Source organism: Gossypium arboreum, chromosome 11 (genome assembly GCF_025698485.1).
Source record: "Gossypium arboreum isolate Shixiya-1 chromosome 11, ASM2569848v2, whole genome shotgun sequence".
Lineage (NCBI taxonomy): Eukaryota > Viridiplantae > Streptophyta > Magnoliopsida > Malvales > Malvaceae > Gossypium > Gossypium arboreum.
Genome location: NC_069080.1, coordinates 126,723,655 through 126,740,211, shown reverse-complemented (window position 1 = coordinate 126,740,211; position 16,557 = coordinate 126,723,655). Strand labels below are relative to the sequence as shown.

The window sequence follows — 16,557 nt, the reverse complement described above, 5'->3', positions numbered from 1 at the left end:
AGTTCTATATCTAGACAAGTATTGAAAGATTTTTTATGTATATATAGATTCTACAAGCTTTGGGGATTATGATTATGTATACCGATTATGAGAATGAAAAACTTCAATAAAACTATATAAAGGTGGTTATATTAAGAATTAAATTGTTTTAATATTTTACTTAAAAATAGTAAAAGGAAAAAATGTAATCTAAAATGGACCTTTAAGATAGTTTTATCAAAAGATTTCCACAAATAAATTTAAGGAAGCATGTGTCATTTACTTATTAGCTTTTTTTTTATTAGTAAAAGACCATATATTTTTAATTATTAAAAACCAAATTGAAGCTCGGTTCATGAACCCAAGTTTATAAGTTTAATTTTTCAAAAAAAAAAATTGGACTCTGATCCTTTTATTTTATTTTGGGGAAGTCAATGAGTAATAATGAACCATTAGTTAGTAACTTCACTAAATTTTGAAGCAATATTTTGGTTGAGTTTCTGGTTATTCCTAATGCTGAGTATTTAAATTTTAACTTCAGCTCCAGAAATATTAGGTTTCTTCGTAAAAGTAAAATTTTTAATGTCGCTTCTGTTGATTAAGACACCTAATATTTTTGATGTTTTTGGATAAATTTAATTCTGACATTATTATATTTTAATTATACCATTATGTTACAATTTATGTTTGGGGCAAAGTATAGTGTATTAATTGATGAATCAGATTTTGGATTCCATCCTCTGTTATTTATCTTTTTAATGTTTATTTTATTCATAATATCACCTGAGGTTCCTTTTTTTATCCTTCTCAAAGTCGATTATTGTATGTATGGGTATGTTGATATTCACTCTTCTCAACCATAAACTAGAGAATGGAAAAGCAAAACTTTATGAATACATAACAAATTTTAAGTCTGTTTGGTTCGATTACAAATACAAATATTCATAACAACTTAAACTTGAAATCAGGATGAGCCAATTCTATTGATTCGAACAACTCCATTGCCTCTAGACTAATAGCCAGTTCTAGTGGTGAAGATGGTTCAACCTGGGGAAGTTTAAAACGCATCCTTTTTAATTTCGGACAAGACATTACATCAAGCCTTTCAAGAGATTCACAAATCATTACTGCATCAACACTGCAAATGCTCTTCAATTCAGGTAAATATTTCAATGACATTTCCTTTAATCGTGGAAAACAAAATTCCATGGTAACCCTTCCTCTTTCCTCTGATGCTATTATTTCCTCCAGTTGGCCACAATACGAAACCTCAGGCTGTTTTAAATTTGGCGGCACACAGTTTGGAGAGAACAACCTTTTCGTATTATTTAAACACGATATTTCAAGAATTTTAAGAGAGGAAAAGTTGCCAAGTGAAGTTAGGAAAAACCTGGAGAAAATCAGGTATTCTTCTTCATGAGACTCGGTACCTTAATCAAAGACAAAATATAAGTTTGGAGAAAAAAACCATGACTATAAGTTTGGAGTGCATTTAAAGGTTTATATCATGACAATATTATGTTTAATTATACCATTATGTTACAATTTATGAATGGGGCAAAATATAGTGTATAAATTGATGAATCAGATTTTGGATTCCATCCTCTGTTTTTCTTTTTAATGTTTATTTTATTCATAATATCAAGTGAGGTTCCTTTTTTCATCGTTCTTAAAGTCAATTATAGTATGCATGGTTATGTTGATATACACTCTTCTGAAGCAAAAAGTGAGCATGGAAAAGCAAGACATTATGAACACATAACAAAGTTTAAGTCTGTTTAGTTGGATTACAAATAAAAATATTCATAAAAGGGAAGTAAGTTTCAGGATCAAAAAAGACTTGAAATCATGATCAGCCCATTCCATTGATTCGCACAACTCCATTGGCACTAGTCTAATTGCAAGTTCAAGTGGTGAAGATGGTCCAACTTGGGGAAGTTTAAAAGGTATCCTTTTTAATTTCGGACAAGACATTACATCAAATGATTTAAGAAATTCACAAATCATTACTGCATCAACACTGCAAATGCTCTTCAATTTAGGTAAATAATTCAATGTCATTTACTCTAATCGTGGAAGACAAAATTCCATGGTAACCCTTCCTCTTTCCTCTGATGTTATTATTTCCTCCAGTTGGTTACAATCCCGAATATAAAGCCCTTTTAAATTTGGCGGCACACAGTTTGGAGAGAACAACCTTTTCCTATTATTTAAATTCCTTATTTCAAGATATTTAAGAGGAAAAGGTGCCAAGTGAACTTAGGAAAAACCTGGAGAAAATCGGGTATTTTTCTTCATGAGACTCGGTCCCGTAATCAAAGACAAACAATTTCTCAATGTGACGTTGAAGCATAATCTGATTGGGATAGTGTTGAAGTTGACCTCCATACAGCATATGCAGCTAAGGAGCAGACCATGCTGCCCAAGTCATGTGGATGAAGTTGAAGACCAAGCTGCAGTTCAGTTTTTGTTACTTCAAGCATTAATTTAGTTACTTAGTTCAAAATGAGCTTAGTTGGTATAGCTTTTTTAATGTAATTAGGTGCTAATAGATTGATAAATCAGCTTACCTATGTATGCAAGTTATGATTAGCTAGTTCAAATGTAACTTCGTGGTAGTAGATAGTTGTTTAGGTGAAACTTGTTAATGCTGACCAGCTTATGTTTGGTATATGTATTGGCATTATGCCATTGTTCAAAATATGAAAAAAAAATTCATCAGAATTTATTATCCAAAATACTCTCAAAATTTTTGCTTTCATTTTTTGATTCAAGCCCGATTCTGTTTGTTTGCTCTGCAAGTCCCAGACTTAAATTTTAAGTTTTTGTCGTTCTTCATCCGGATTTATTGCTTTGTTGCTCAAGCTTAAGACTGAGCTTCATACTTCCTCCGGAGTCAAGACCCCAACAGATACCAACCCGTAATACAAACGTTTTTGATGCAAAAAGTTCCACTGCCCATCTTCTTTCACCCACAACGATGAAGTATTAACGTGGCTCTTCTCGACCATGAAAAGTTTAGACATAGATGTTGAAGTTGTGAAAGTCGTAAAAGCGCCCTTCAAAGGTTTCCAATTTCTTCAACTCACCAACCTCTTTTCCACTTATGAACGCTTTACCAACATTCAATTCTTGAAGGCAAGAAGGTCTAGGGAATATTCCATTCGGGATCTCATCTACGTTCCTATAACCTAGTTTTAGGCACTTGAGGCTCGACAAGTTTTGCATTCCGTGAGGGACTTCCTTGATAGCTGTTCCTTCAAGATCCAACTCCTTTAAAGCTCGAAGATTTGACAATGATGGCACATACTCTAAACGAAAACAATTAGCAAGCAACAACGCAGTGAGATTCCTCAAATTTGATATGGAATTTGTGAGACTCTCAATAAAATTCCAAGAAAGATCAAGAACCTTGAGTCCATCCATATGGCTGAAGAAACCTTCCAGAATACTCTATACTAGAACCAGACAGCAACAATGTTGTGAGCATCGGACACTTTGGTGGTGACATTTCCAAGGGATACAGAACTTCAAACTCCCAATTCCTCATCAATGAAACCTTCTCTAAATCCTCACTCCATTCTTGCACATTTGGTGGCTCCCTTAATCCCATGCCTGCTTTTACAAAAAATCGTGATATGTAATGCCATATCCCTTACAAGATCATGCATCTTTACTCATCTTCTATTGCCCCGTTTAGAAAAATCTTCTAACAAACAATTGTTTAAGAGTCTATTCATTATTGGCCGTTTAGAAAAATCTTCTAACAAACACTTGTTTAAGAGTCTATTCATTATTGCACGACCCCTGTCAAACTCTACCTGTCTGCTATCCATATCTTCCACAAGCCCTTCTGCAATCCAAAGTCGAACAAGCTCTCTCTCCTCAATTTCCCAATCTTCAGGATATAATGCACAACTGAGGAAACAATGTTGAAGTTTTGGATCCTTCAAACGATCATAACTAAATTGCAACTACTGGAACACCTCTTCTTCCAATCCATTAACACTTTTTTTACGATCACTTAGTTCCTTAAGTGCATTCCTCCATTCACAAAGGTCATCAATGTCCTTCATACAAGAAGCTACAGTAATTACTCCCAAGGGTAAATCCGCATAGCGCTCAACGATCTTTTTTGCAATTAGTTCCACTTCTGGAATATTTAGAATACCCCGACCCATCTTCTCCGGAAACAGCTTCCACGACTCTTCTTCCACCCAAGGCTTCACTTTAATGGCTCTACAACTCATTTTTCGACACACATCAAATGATCGTGTCGTCAACACCAATTTACTCCCAGTAGATGGCTTAGGAATTCCTACCTTGTCAAGGGAAACCTCCTGCCATAGGTCATCCAAGATGATCATAGACCTTCGCTTTCGTGACAATGCTTCAAACAGCATCCCTGCCCTTGTTATTTCATCTTCATCACCACAAAAGCTTACTCCAATCTTACTTGCCATGTCTTTTTGTAGTTTAGCAATACTCATCATAAAGTTGTTGTCAACAAAACCTGTCCAATCCATTAAGGATCGTCAACCACCAAACCATCTTGAAATTTTCCTTGTTGAATAAGTTCCTCAACTTCCCTTATCCTCTTTAACACATCGTCTGCATGAAATCCACATGTAAAACGACTGCTTTCACCGATTTGTCCGTCAAGGATTTGTACTTCACCATTGATTCTTTCGAAATTTTCCAACCATATCTGGACTTTCCTCCAGTTGGCCACAATACGAAACCTCAAGCTGTTTTAAATTTGGCGGCACACAGTTTGGAGAGAACAACCTTTTCGTATTATATAAACACGATATTTCAAGAATTCTAAGAGAGGAAAAGTTGCCTAGTGAAGTTAGGAAAAACCTGCAGAAAACCAGGTATTCTTCTTCATGAGACTCTGTACCGTTATCACAGACAACCAATTTCTCAATGTGACGTGGAAGCATAATCTGATTGGGATAGACTCTACCAACCTCTAATGCAATCGTTTTTGATGCAGAATCTTCCATTTCCATTCCTCTTTCACCCACAACGATGAAGTATTGACGAGGCTCTTCTCGACCATGAAAAGCTTGGACATACACGTTGAAGTTGTGAGAGTCGTAAAACGCCCCTTCAAAGGTTTCCAATTTCTTCAACTCACCAGCCTCTTTTCCACTTATGAACGCTCCACCAACATTCAATTCTTGAAGGCAAGAAGGTCTGGGGAATATTCCATTCGGGATCTCATCTATGTTCCAACAGCGTAGTTTTAAGCACTTGAGGCTCGACAAGTTTTGCATTCCATGAGGGACTTCCTTGATAGCTGTTCCTCTAAGATCCAACTCCTTTAAAGCTCGAAGATTTGACAATGATGGCACATACTTTAAATAAGAACAAACAGCAAGCAACAGCGCAGTGAGATTCTTCAAATTTGATATGGAATTTGGGAGACTCTCAATAAAATTCCCAGTAAGATCAAGAACCTTGAGTCCATCCATATGGCTGAAGAAACCTTCCGGTATACTCCGTATACCAGTACCACACAGCAACAATGTTGTGAGCATCGGACACTTTGGTGGTGACATTTCCAAGGGATACAGAAATTCTAACTCCCAATTCCTCATCAATGAAACCTTCTCCAAATCCTCACTCCATTCTTCCACATTTGGTGGGTCCCTTAATCCCATGCCTACTTTTACAAAAAATCGAGGTTTTGCACTTGTGATATGTAATGCCATATCCCTTACAAGATCGTGCATCTTTACACATCTTTCATCTTTAGTTTCAGAAAAAACTTCTAACAAAGATTTGTTTAAGAGTCTACTCATTATTGCACGACCCCTGTCAAACTCTGCCTGCCTGCTATCCATTTCTTCCACAAGCCCTTCTGCAATCCAAAGTCGAACAAGCTCTCTCTCCTCAATTCCCCAATCTTCAGGATATAATGCACAACTGAGGAAACAATGTTCAAGTTTTGGATCCTTCAAACGATCATAACTAAATCGCAACTGCTGGAACACCTCTTCTTCCAATCCATTAACACTTTTTTTGCGATCACTTAGCTCCTTTAGTGCATTCCTCCATTCATAAAGGTCATCAATGTCCTTCATACAAGAAGCTACAGTAATTACTCCCAAGGGTAAACCCGCACAGCGCTCAACAATCTTTTTTGCAATTGGTTCCACTTCTGGAATATTTAGAATACCCCGACCCACCTTCTCCGAGAACAGCTTCCACGACTCTTCTTCCACCAAAGGCTTGACTTTAATTGCTCTACAACTCATTTTTCGACACACATCAAATGATCGTGTCGTCAACACTAATTTACTCCCACTAGATGGCTCAGGAATTCCTACCTTGTCAAGGGGAACCTCCTGCCATAGGTCATCCAAGATGATCACAGACCTACGCTTTCGTGACAATCCTTCAAACAGCATCCCTGCCCTTGTTATTTCATCTTCATCACCACAAAAGCTTACTCCAATCTTACTTGCCATGTCTTTTTGTAGTTTAGCAATACTCATCTCCTTGGATACAGTGGTCCAAATCACAATATCGAACCTTCCCGTCTCTTCTAAGAGTAGATTGTTTATAAGCTTCATGATGCTTGTTTTCCCCACACCACCCATCCCCCAAACTCCAATCTTTCCAACCTCATCATCCATCAAGCATTGCCAAATCTCTTCTACACAGGCCTTTGCACCTTCACCCGATAAAGTTGTTGTCGACAAAACCTGTCCAATCCATTGAGGATCATCAACCACCAAACCATCTTGAAATTTGCCTTGTTGAGTAAGTTCCTCAACTTCGCTTATCGTCTTTAACACATTGTCTGCATGAGATCCACGTGTAAAACGACTGCTTTCACCGATTTTTCCGTCAAGGTTTTGTACTTCGCCATTGATTCTTTCGACATTTTCCAACCATATCTGGACATTCCTCTTGGGTTTCTTTCTTGGCAGCAGCTCTGCGCTCATTCTAGAATAAGTATCTTCCTTCATACCATTCAATTCCATTACTTTCCTTTTCAGGTCATTCATATGCTGATTAACACTTTTGTAATTGTCCCACTGTTTATCAATCTTATTCAGAGCAAATTCCATGGCTGTAAGTTAAGAGTACTGCATAACATGTAATATGTTAGAAACTAAATAATAATACATAGTCAGCCGTATGTATCTAACCATGGCTAAAAAATAACATGATCTTTTTAACAGATTCCACAAGAAATTTCACAAGTTATAAAGATGTAATCAAGAAATTTTCCTACACAAATGATGAAATGAAATTAATAGAAAATAGATATCTAGAGTTAATCCAAATAAATTACCATAAGGAATTCTAAAATGTTTTTACTTGATTTTTAATGCAATAACAGCTTTTGTTGTTTCAGTGTCATTTTTCATAGTATGTTAACATGCTAAAATATTCACTTACTGTTATTAAGCTCCGAATAGTAGATTACATATTTGTAAATTATACTTTAGAAAGCAAATCCTAATCTCAGTTCCAATGCTAGGATGATTTTTCTTCTTTTACTCTTCTACAGTAAAATGTGCCTAATGGGATCTTGGAGGCACATGAACTGTAGTTGTACCAAGTCAGAACACAATAATAAACAATTTGTATCAAGTTGTAGTTAGTGAGCTCTGTTATAGAGTCTTGATTTTTCTATATTCGAACACATATGTCTTCAGATATAAGATAGATATATGTGATCTTCATAGTATATGAAAATAACTGACACTCACCCTTGAAGTGGGCAACATATATAGTTAATGAGCATGGAGCAAAAAGCAATATATGTCATTGCAAGCATGAAAAGGAACCAAGTTTGTTGCAGTTTATGAGACTTGAAAGAACAATAAAAAAGGTGAAATTCAATAAATACCTTTTCTGACTAACTTGTTGGATGGGTGATGATGACCACAAATGAGGAAAGCCAGCAAAAGAAGTTGCTGATAATATGATGAGAAACTGGTAGAAGGGAGCCACTCCAAAGGGTTTTGTGTAGCTGCCTTTCACTCACCTAAACTTTCATCTACAGCACAATGGAAACCACTGCTGAAAGCTGATGAAAAGTAGGGAAAATATAAACACCGATGAATTTTAACTAATTTTTTTTTAACTGAAATTATAGTAAGTTGCAGTTTAAAAGGTTTGAAAGAAGAATAAAGAGGTGAAATTCAAAAAATATACCTGTTCTGAGTAGCTTGTCGGATGGTAGATGAAGAAAGCAGCAAATGAAGGTCGTACGAAAATTTGGGGAAGCTTGGCTGCAATGACTTCAAGAAAAGCAAATTAAAGCTTAGTTTGAAATAAATATATATATATATGGTCAAGGAAGGCTGCTATGAAACTCTAGGAATAAATAAAGCTTGTTGGATGGGAGATGATGAGCAGCAAATGAAGGTACTGATATTTGATGCCAAACTGCTAGAAAAAGGAGCCACTCCAAAGGATTTTCTACACTTGAATCACCTACAACCCAAAGGAAACCGGTGCCAAACTCACTCATACAATCAATCAAATCAAATTATTTGGATTAAAATCACTTTGAATTATGTTTTATTTAATGAAAATTTAAGACTCCACTAATAAAATTATAAAAGTAATACGCATTCCCTTAGGTTTATAGTAAATATATATAAATTAAGGGTGCGTTTGTTTGCCTGTATTTGATTTTCCGGAAAATATTTTCCTCATTTTACGCTGTTTGGTTGCTTGAAAATATTTTACACTGTAAAACATTTTCAGAAACACGGTAAAATGGGATGCTTTTGGGGAAAATGACTTACGATTTTTTTCCGTAAGACATTTTCCAAAAGCTCCCCTTGGTCGCTCTTCATACGTCCCGCATATTCCTTCTTCTTCATCCGTCCGTACTTTCTCCTCCTAGTTCTTATGTCTTATTCTTTAATAAAATTTCATTTTTTCCTTAGCTTTTCCATATCTTCTCTTCTTAGGGTGCTTTTTCATTCCCCTTTGTGCCGTTCTTCATCTTCTTGCTTCTTCTTCGTCAAGGTATTTAACATCTTCATTCCTCCCGCTTCTTATTATATGCTTCTTGTTTGATTCAACTATTTCTTAACGAAAATATTTGTGGAAAATCAATTGATTTTCAACCCATTCCTAGAAATTTTCTAGATCTTATCAGATTTAGGAACAGAGAGAAATTATTAGCATGTTTTAACAGAAAATTTACACCTGATTTTAATCCACTCAAGAGGTAACAACTTTAGTACTAAATTGCTGCTCAGCTAAGGGATTGCATTATTCTTTCATGCTTTCAAGGATAAATCCCTCTTTTTCCCGTTTCTTTCTCTTTTCCCGATTAACACCTCTAAATCCTTCTCCATTTCAACACCCACCGACCACCACCATCATCGTTAACAACTCCGGTCACCACTGACCCATCATCGTTCACCAATCACCATTGTTGCTTCTTGACTGCCAACCTGAAGGTAACACCACCAATGGTGGATTTTCTTTCTTTCAACTGTTTGTTTTTAAAGCTCTGCCTTTGAAAAAAAATGGGTTTTTGAAGCAATGAGATTGGTTGAAAATGCATTTGAAAATGTAGGTTTCCATTTGTCTCTTAAATCTAAAGAATTTAACTGATTTAGTGAACTGATCCTACATTTTAATCATTTATCCATTTATAAATCAACTATAATACTGCATTTTACCTTTTGCTTTTGCTTTATAGTAGTTTCCGTTTCATATAGTAGTAGTATCAACCAACCAAATGGAATCTAAATGTTTATATGAAAGGAATCAATTAGATGAGTAAAGAATGTTATAGTGAGAAATTATGTCAAAACAACATACTAGTTAAGTCATGTTCTTCAGAGTTGCACTTTAATTTATATGTCTCCACTGCTTTGAAAAATCTTCCTTATTTGATGTGCTGAATTTCTTACTCTCTTGATATAGTAGCTGGAGATGAATTCACTCTTTTTTTCCATGTAGATGTTACTATGCTAGTATATCTTAGAGAGAGATCTAATAAGTAAGATAAATCTATCCCTGAATTCTTGCATGCTCCTCGCTTAGTAGTCTACTAGCTAGCCTTTTCTCCTTTTCTTTAATATTTGCTTTTATTCACTGAAGCCTGTGAGTTTATCGCTTACAGAGAGCTCAAAATAATATGGTCTATGTTTACCTCAGTGACCTAGGTCTGCAACAAGAAATTTGTCTCTTAAATTGAAAATGTAGGTTTTCTAGAATTAAAGAAAGAGTGCTCTTACCATTGCATCATAACTACGATATAGCGCTCTTACAATTGAATGTACAGGTTATTTACAACATGTCACCCTCAAAAAATTAAAAGAAATTGTGATGTCTTAGAGTTGTTGGCTTTTGGGAGTTGGGATAATTAAACAGCAGATAGAAGATATTTAACATTTATATTTTCCTCTCTCCAAAAACAGCAAATTTATGAATTTAAAGCTCATCTCTTATTATTTATTAGATTGCCTCAATCATTTATTGCATGAAAATGAAACATTCAATCAAAGAAAGGAAGAGGCAGAACTAGTCATAGATTTTGATATCAATGGAGATCAACTACAAAGCCAAATCTAGTCGTAAGTAGTAATAATTTTATATCGTGAATAGTAAATCTAAGATCGCAAGCTAATAATATTATTACAAGATGCACATGATGATATTAGACATGTCTTAACTACAAGGACCTTATAATTAGTTGCTTAATGTATTATCTATAGGTACTTTGGATGTTAAAGTTATGCTTAATGTATTACTTCGGATATTGTTAAAGTCATGTTCCTAAAATAAAGTCAATATTGTATTGTCTTTTTCATTTCAAATATCAAAACCATTAAATCAACCGTAAGGTTTAGCAATGGGCACTTTGCATTTTGCTTCACCAGTTTATTAACTAAAAAACTAGTACAATAGTGAGGATAATAAAAGCTCAAGAATTGGCTTGCTGCACTTGATGGACATTCATTGGTTAATTGGCTTTGAGGATATTTTGTATAAATATAATGATAGCACCAATACTACTGATTGATGATTCTTTGAAGATTTTTTTTAAAGTTGGTTGCTCATGTAGATGAGCCTTTTTACGAAAGACATTTGAAGTTTATGTTTCGATTTGATTTAAAGTTTGTCTTAAAAGAATTAGCTATTTAGGATTGGTAAAGTTCAAACTTATGCCTTGATTAAGAAGCTTTAAACATTTGCTCTAAAACCGATGGATTGATTAAATTGGTATTAATCTGATTATATAATTTAGCTTTGAATATAATTGGACCTAATTTGCTCTAAAACTATTGGTAGCTTATAATTGTCCCATTATATTGATCTTTAGTAATATATGTGATCTTATGAAAAGTTTACGTATTTTTTGTAGTAATCAAATGTTTGTGTGGTATTATTTTGTGTAGATGGATCGTAATCGAGATCAAATGCAATTGTTGCAGTAGTGGCTTCAGTTTTAGCTTTTGGGGTTCTCTGGATTAAAATATTAAAAACTAGGAAGGAAATTACTTCTCACCCTCGTGTGAATCAAGATTATGAAAGAGAAAATTATATTAATAGTATTTTATATAGTGGTGACCAACATTGTATTGATGTGATAAGGATGAGACCAATTGCATTTTTAATTTGTGTGATATTCTTAGTAGAAATAATTTGTTACAATCAACTAAATCGGTGAATATTAGGGAGCAAGTAGTTATATTTTTACATATAATTGGTCATAATGTAAGGTTTCGAGTGATAGGATCTAGATATTATAGATCAATTGAGACAGTTCACCGTTACTTTAGGGTTGTATTGAGAGTGTTTTAAAGTTGTATAAGCTAGTTATTAAATTACGATGAGTCAACTCCTAGTGAAATTAGAAACAATCCAAGGTTTTATCCTTATTTTAAAGATTGTATTGAGCATTAGATGGAACTCATGCTCGTGCATCTGCTCCACTTAGTATTCAAGGAAGATTTCAATGGCCGTAAAGGGGGACGACACAAAATGTTTTGGCGCCATTACTTTTGATTTGAAATTTTCCTATGTTCTAGCTGGTTGGGAAGGTAGTGCACATGATTCTCGTATTTTAAGTGATGCACTTTCACGCCCAAGAGGATTAAGAATTCGAAGGTAAGAATTAACATTAAATACCAACTAGTTCTAGTAAGCTCATAATTTATTAGTAATATTATATTTTGTAAAATTGTAGGTAAATATTATCTTCTTGATCTTGGATACTGGCATTGAAATGGATATATTACCCCTATCGTGGTGTCCGATATCATTTAAAAGAGTTTAGTGATCGGGGCCTGAAAATGCAAAGGAACTCTTTAATCTTCGTCATTCATCATTGCGAATCACCATTGAACGTGTTTTGGGATTTTGAAGAAACGGTTTCGTGTATTAGATCTTGAACCATTTTGGAATTTTCAAACTCAAGTAGATATAGTTTTGGCTTGTTGTATTATTCATAATCATATAATGGGAGTTGATCCTAGTGATTTACTTAATCAAGGATTATTTGAGGAGCCTGACTCTGATTTGATAATACCAACTCTTACGGAGCGAGAAGAAAGAGAAGAAGCAAGACAATGGTCTGCTAAAAGAGACGAAATTGCACAAACTATGTGGGCTGATTATATGACTAGAAATATTAGGTAGTTTTAGGGTTTTGGGGTTATTTTTTCTATGTTATGTATGTTTTAGTATTAAAATTATTTTTTTTGTTAATGTTGGTTGGATAATGATATTGAAATTTTAGTTTGTTGGATTTTGAAATTATTATGTCTTGAATTTGTTAGATGTTGAATTTATTATGTTTTAAGCTTGTTGAATTTATTATGTTAGATATTGAATTTATTTAGTTGGATAATGATATTGAAATGATTGACAATGAAAATTCTTAATGTAGAATGGGTAAGGGCAACAAAGAAGGGACCTCCAAGCAATTCAGTGGACAAAACCGATGGAACATCTTTTTCTTGAAATTCTAGCGAAGAGGCTCGAAAGGAAATAAGCCTTCTAATTCTTTCAAAGCGCTTTCTATTAATCGAGTTGCCAAAGTTATTTCTGAAAGATTTCAAGTCCATTGCGATCTGAAGCATGTGGAAAATCATTTGAGGACTGTAAAAACCAAAGGCGATTATATGCACAATTCGGGGTGAAAGTGGTTTTGGATGGGATGATAACTTGAAAATGATCACATGTGATAGAGCGACATATGATGCAACAGTGATGGTAATATATGTATATATATATTAAGTATATTTCAATTGTTTTTTACTTGTTATTCTAATTGTGTTTATCCAACAGGCACACAAGAAGTATGAACTATTTTTGAATAAAAGCATTGATCATTATGATGAAATGGCTTTGGTTGTTGGCAAAGATATGGCAACAGGGAGTTTTGCCAGAACATTTGCTGATATAGATTTGGATGATGATAATCAAGATTCAGTGCCTATAGATTGCGAAAATGAAGAGGTTGAAGAGGTAAGAACAAAAGTATCTTCATCTGGCACATCTAAACGTAAAAGAAAAAATACTCAAGAAAGTGCCGTTGATGAACAAATTAAATTTATGGGTGAACAACTTGGCAAAATTGCTAATGCTTTGGAACAATTTACTGTGGATAAGACACCACAGCTTTACGAAGAATTGATGTCGATGGAGGAGGAAGGATTTGATGATGACTTCCTGTGTTCTGTGTTTGACTATCTAGTGAGTCATGAATCCGAGGCCAAAGCTTTTTTAGTTAAAAGTAAGAAGCATAGAAAAATTTGGCTTCAAAAATTTTCGCAAGGTTGAAGATATTGATACTTTTAATGTGGTGTAATATTATAGATATGCACTTGGACAATGTTGTTATTATGTGGTGTACTACTAATTATGCATTTGGATAATATTATAATTTCTACTATTAATTGTGGTTTGGAAGCTAATTTATAATTATTTAACTCTGGCTGGTCTCAATTTACTCTCGATTAATATTCTAGCTTATAAATCTTTTGGTTGTAATTAAATTTAATTTGATATAGATAAATTATATTCAATTTATTTATAGTTTTATTTGATCATTATTAATGGAAATAATTATCATTATACCTCTTAAAAATATAAAATGGACAAAAATATTTGTTTCACTTCATATTATTTTACAAATAAAGTCAGAGAAATTTAACCAAAAATGATGATAATAAATTATTAATAATTGAGTATTATTATATATTTAATGCTAATTTATTTATAAATAAATCATTGCAATATATGTAAAACAATTTAAAATATAAATTTATTAATATATATATATATATAAATTTATTAATATATGTAAAACAGTTTTCCGGAAAATATTTTCAAGAAATCACAAACAATGAAAATATTTTACATGATTCATCCAAACACCGAAAAAGTAAATCATTTTCAGAATCATTTTCCAGAAATCATTTTCCGAAATCATTTTCCGGAAAACATTTTACCTGCAAACAAACAGAGCCTAAGAATTAAAACAAAACATATAGCAACTCAACAAATACTTAATATTATGACTAAAATACCAAAAAAAAGCTATTTTTAAAAAAAAATTTACTGAAATAGACTAAATTTCTGAAAATTTACGGGAATAGGCCAATTTCAGTAAAATGCTTTCAAGAGAAACACAAAAAAATGCTTCTAGCTGAAAACATTTTTCCCTGTGTTTTATTAGGGTTTTTTAGTTATTTAGAGTTTTTAAGGTTTTAAGGTTAGGTATTGAGATTTTAAATTGATAAAAATTTTAACCTTATTATTGTAATAATTAAATTTGATATTTAAAATATTCGTATTTACATCAATCGTATATTATTTTTTATTAAAAATCGAAAATAGCAGTACTGAAAAACTATTTTTGACGAGATGGGTTTTGAAAAAATATCCTGAGAATCTTGGGATATCTGAAACATTTCTAAAAAAGTGGCCTAGATAATGAGGTTGATATTTGTAGAGAAAAACGCTTCAAGAAAGATGCACTGTTAGAAAAGATTTGCGACACTTGTTTTCCCTCTAACAATACATTTGTTCAAGTTGCAATGTTATTTTCATGATTCATGCTACTCATGGGTGATAAGTTTAGCCATATCTCTAGCGAGATCATGCATTTTCACTCTTTCATTTCCTACCTTTTCTAACAAGCAATTCTCAACATTATTTACAAAAATCTACAAAGGAAAAAAAAAAAAAAACTGCCAGCTCTAACTTTAGATTCGAGCTTACATATTTCCCCCATTTATCCTTTCAACTATTGCTGGTTTAAACGCAAGATTTGGGTCTTTAGCTTAGTGGGCTAATTTTGGTGTGGTAAACTGAGCCTAGTAGGAAATTAGTTGCTTTTACAGTCAGCAAGAGAGTAATTAAATAAAATTCTTCTTCTTTGTCTTTTATTTCATATTAGTTGTATTTCTATTATTTCTTTATGTGATAACAATTGCTGAGCTGGCTTAACTGTTGAGAATTGGTCTTACACGTATATGAATGAATATTGTATTGGAAAGGAGTTTTTAGCTTTTCCCTTCCACAGTTGAGTGATTATCTCCATTCGATCGAATAAAATAAAAATTTTTCGAGTTAATCGAGTTGATAAATCCTATTTTATCGTTCTAACTCGATTTAAATTTTTTTTAATTGAATCGAGTGAGATAGAATTCAAATCGAATCAAATTGAATATATTTGTTCGAGTTAAATTAAAAAAATGACTTTGGGTCCTTAAAACCACTACCACCTACCGTAATCAAATTTGTCCACTGTAATCAAATTTATTATTATTTATCCTTTCATAATTTATTTATTAATCTTTTATATACAAATTAGCTTATTTTGTAATACCCCATACCCGTACCTGAGACCGGGATAGGATACGAGGCATTACCGAAATTTTCAGAATAATTTCAATTAATTTATATTATTTAGTATTCATTTTCATGTTTCATGTGACATCCTTTTCATATATTCAATTCAAAATATCATATAAAATACAATACAATACTTAAATTTTCATATTTACATGCTCATTCAGGGTATCCGAACCTACCTGACTAAATTGCAGAAATACCAAGATTTAGGGGCATATTGGTAATTTACCATTTTCCCAAATTTCACCCAATCTTAAATTGATAATTTCATTCAATTTATTAATTTAGATAATAAAACAATTTATTCCCTTCAATTTAGTCCTTTTTGACATTTTTACAAAATTACCCCCTAAAGTTTTACTTTTATTCAATTTAGTCTATGAGCTTAAAACATGCAAATTAGCCATGCTAACTGAATATTCATATATATTTTTCCTCCTCCTCCTCTCCATTCCACATCCTTAATGTATATAACATTCTTGTAAGTACGATTTCACAATTTACTTATTAATGCTCACATCAATCTGTTCATACGAGTCATAGTCACTCAATTATTTATAATTCGAGCTACAGATCTCAAAATTAAGATCCGTAAATTTTCTCTAAAACTAGACTCACATATCATTCCACCATAAAATTTTAAGAATTTTTGCTTTAGCCAATTAGTACAGTTTATTCATTTAAATTTCCCCTGTTTCACTATCCAACAATTCT

General features: G+C 33.1%; 2 protein-coding genes across 2 annotated transcripts; both read right to left on the bottom strand.

Moving 5' to 3' along the window:
- Positions 1-921: 921 nt before the first annotated feature.
- On the bottom strand, positions 922-4,505 carry LOC108472043 (disease resistance protein RPS5-like). Its single transcript, XM_017773565.1, has 7 exons — positions 3,958-4,505; positions 3,752-3,897; positions 3,391-3,594; positions 3,073-3,290; positions 2,865-2,978; positions 2,370-2,432; positions 922-1,254 (listed from the first exon to the last, which is right to left on the bottom strand). Exons 1-7 carry the CDS (start codon positions 4,503-4,505, stop codon positions 922-924), a joined length of 1,626 nt encoding a protein of 541 aa, XP_017629054.1.
- Positions 4,505-7,064, bottom strand: LOC108472044 (disease resistance protein At4g27190-like). Its single transcript, XM_017773566.1, has 2 exons — positions 4,843-7,064; positions 4,505-4,727 (listed from the first exon to the last, which is right to left on the bottom strand). The coding sequence occupies exons 1-2, from the start codon at positions 7,062-7,064 to the stop codon at positions 4,505-4,507; spliced, it is 2,445 nt and encodes an 814-aa protein (XP_017629055.1).
- Between the last annotated feature and the right edge of the window lie 9,493 nt (positions 7,065-16,557).

Bases quoted from the DNA above. Each gene is read 5' to 3' on its own strand.
- LOC108472043 (XM_017773565.1), bottom strand. From the start codon at position 4,505: ATGGATTGGACAGGTTTTGTTGACAACAACTTTATGATGAGTATTGCT. The intron at 3,291-3,390 runs GTTCTTGATCTT...GTTTTCGTTTAG, and splicing joins GCCATATGGATGGACTCAAG to AGTATGTGCCATCATTGTCA. The intron at 2,979-3,072 runs GTTGGTGAGTTG...ATGGTCGAGAAG, and splicing joins CGTTCATAAGTGGAAAAGAG to AGCCACGTTAATACTTCATC.
- LOC108472044 (XM_017773566.1), bottom strand. From the start codon at position 7,064: ATGGAATTTGCTCTGAATAAGATTGATAAACAGTGGGACAATTACAAA. The intron at 4,728-4,842 runs GTTTTTCCTAAC...AATTTAAAACAG, and splicing joins GAATACCTGGTTTTCTGCAG to CTTGAGGTTTCGTATTGTGG.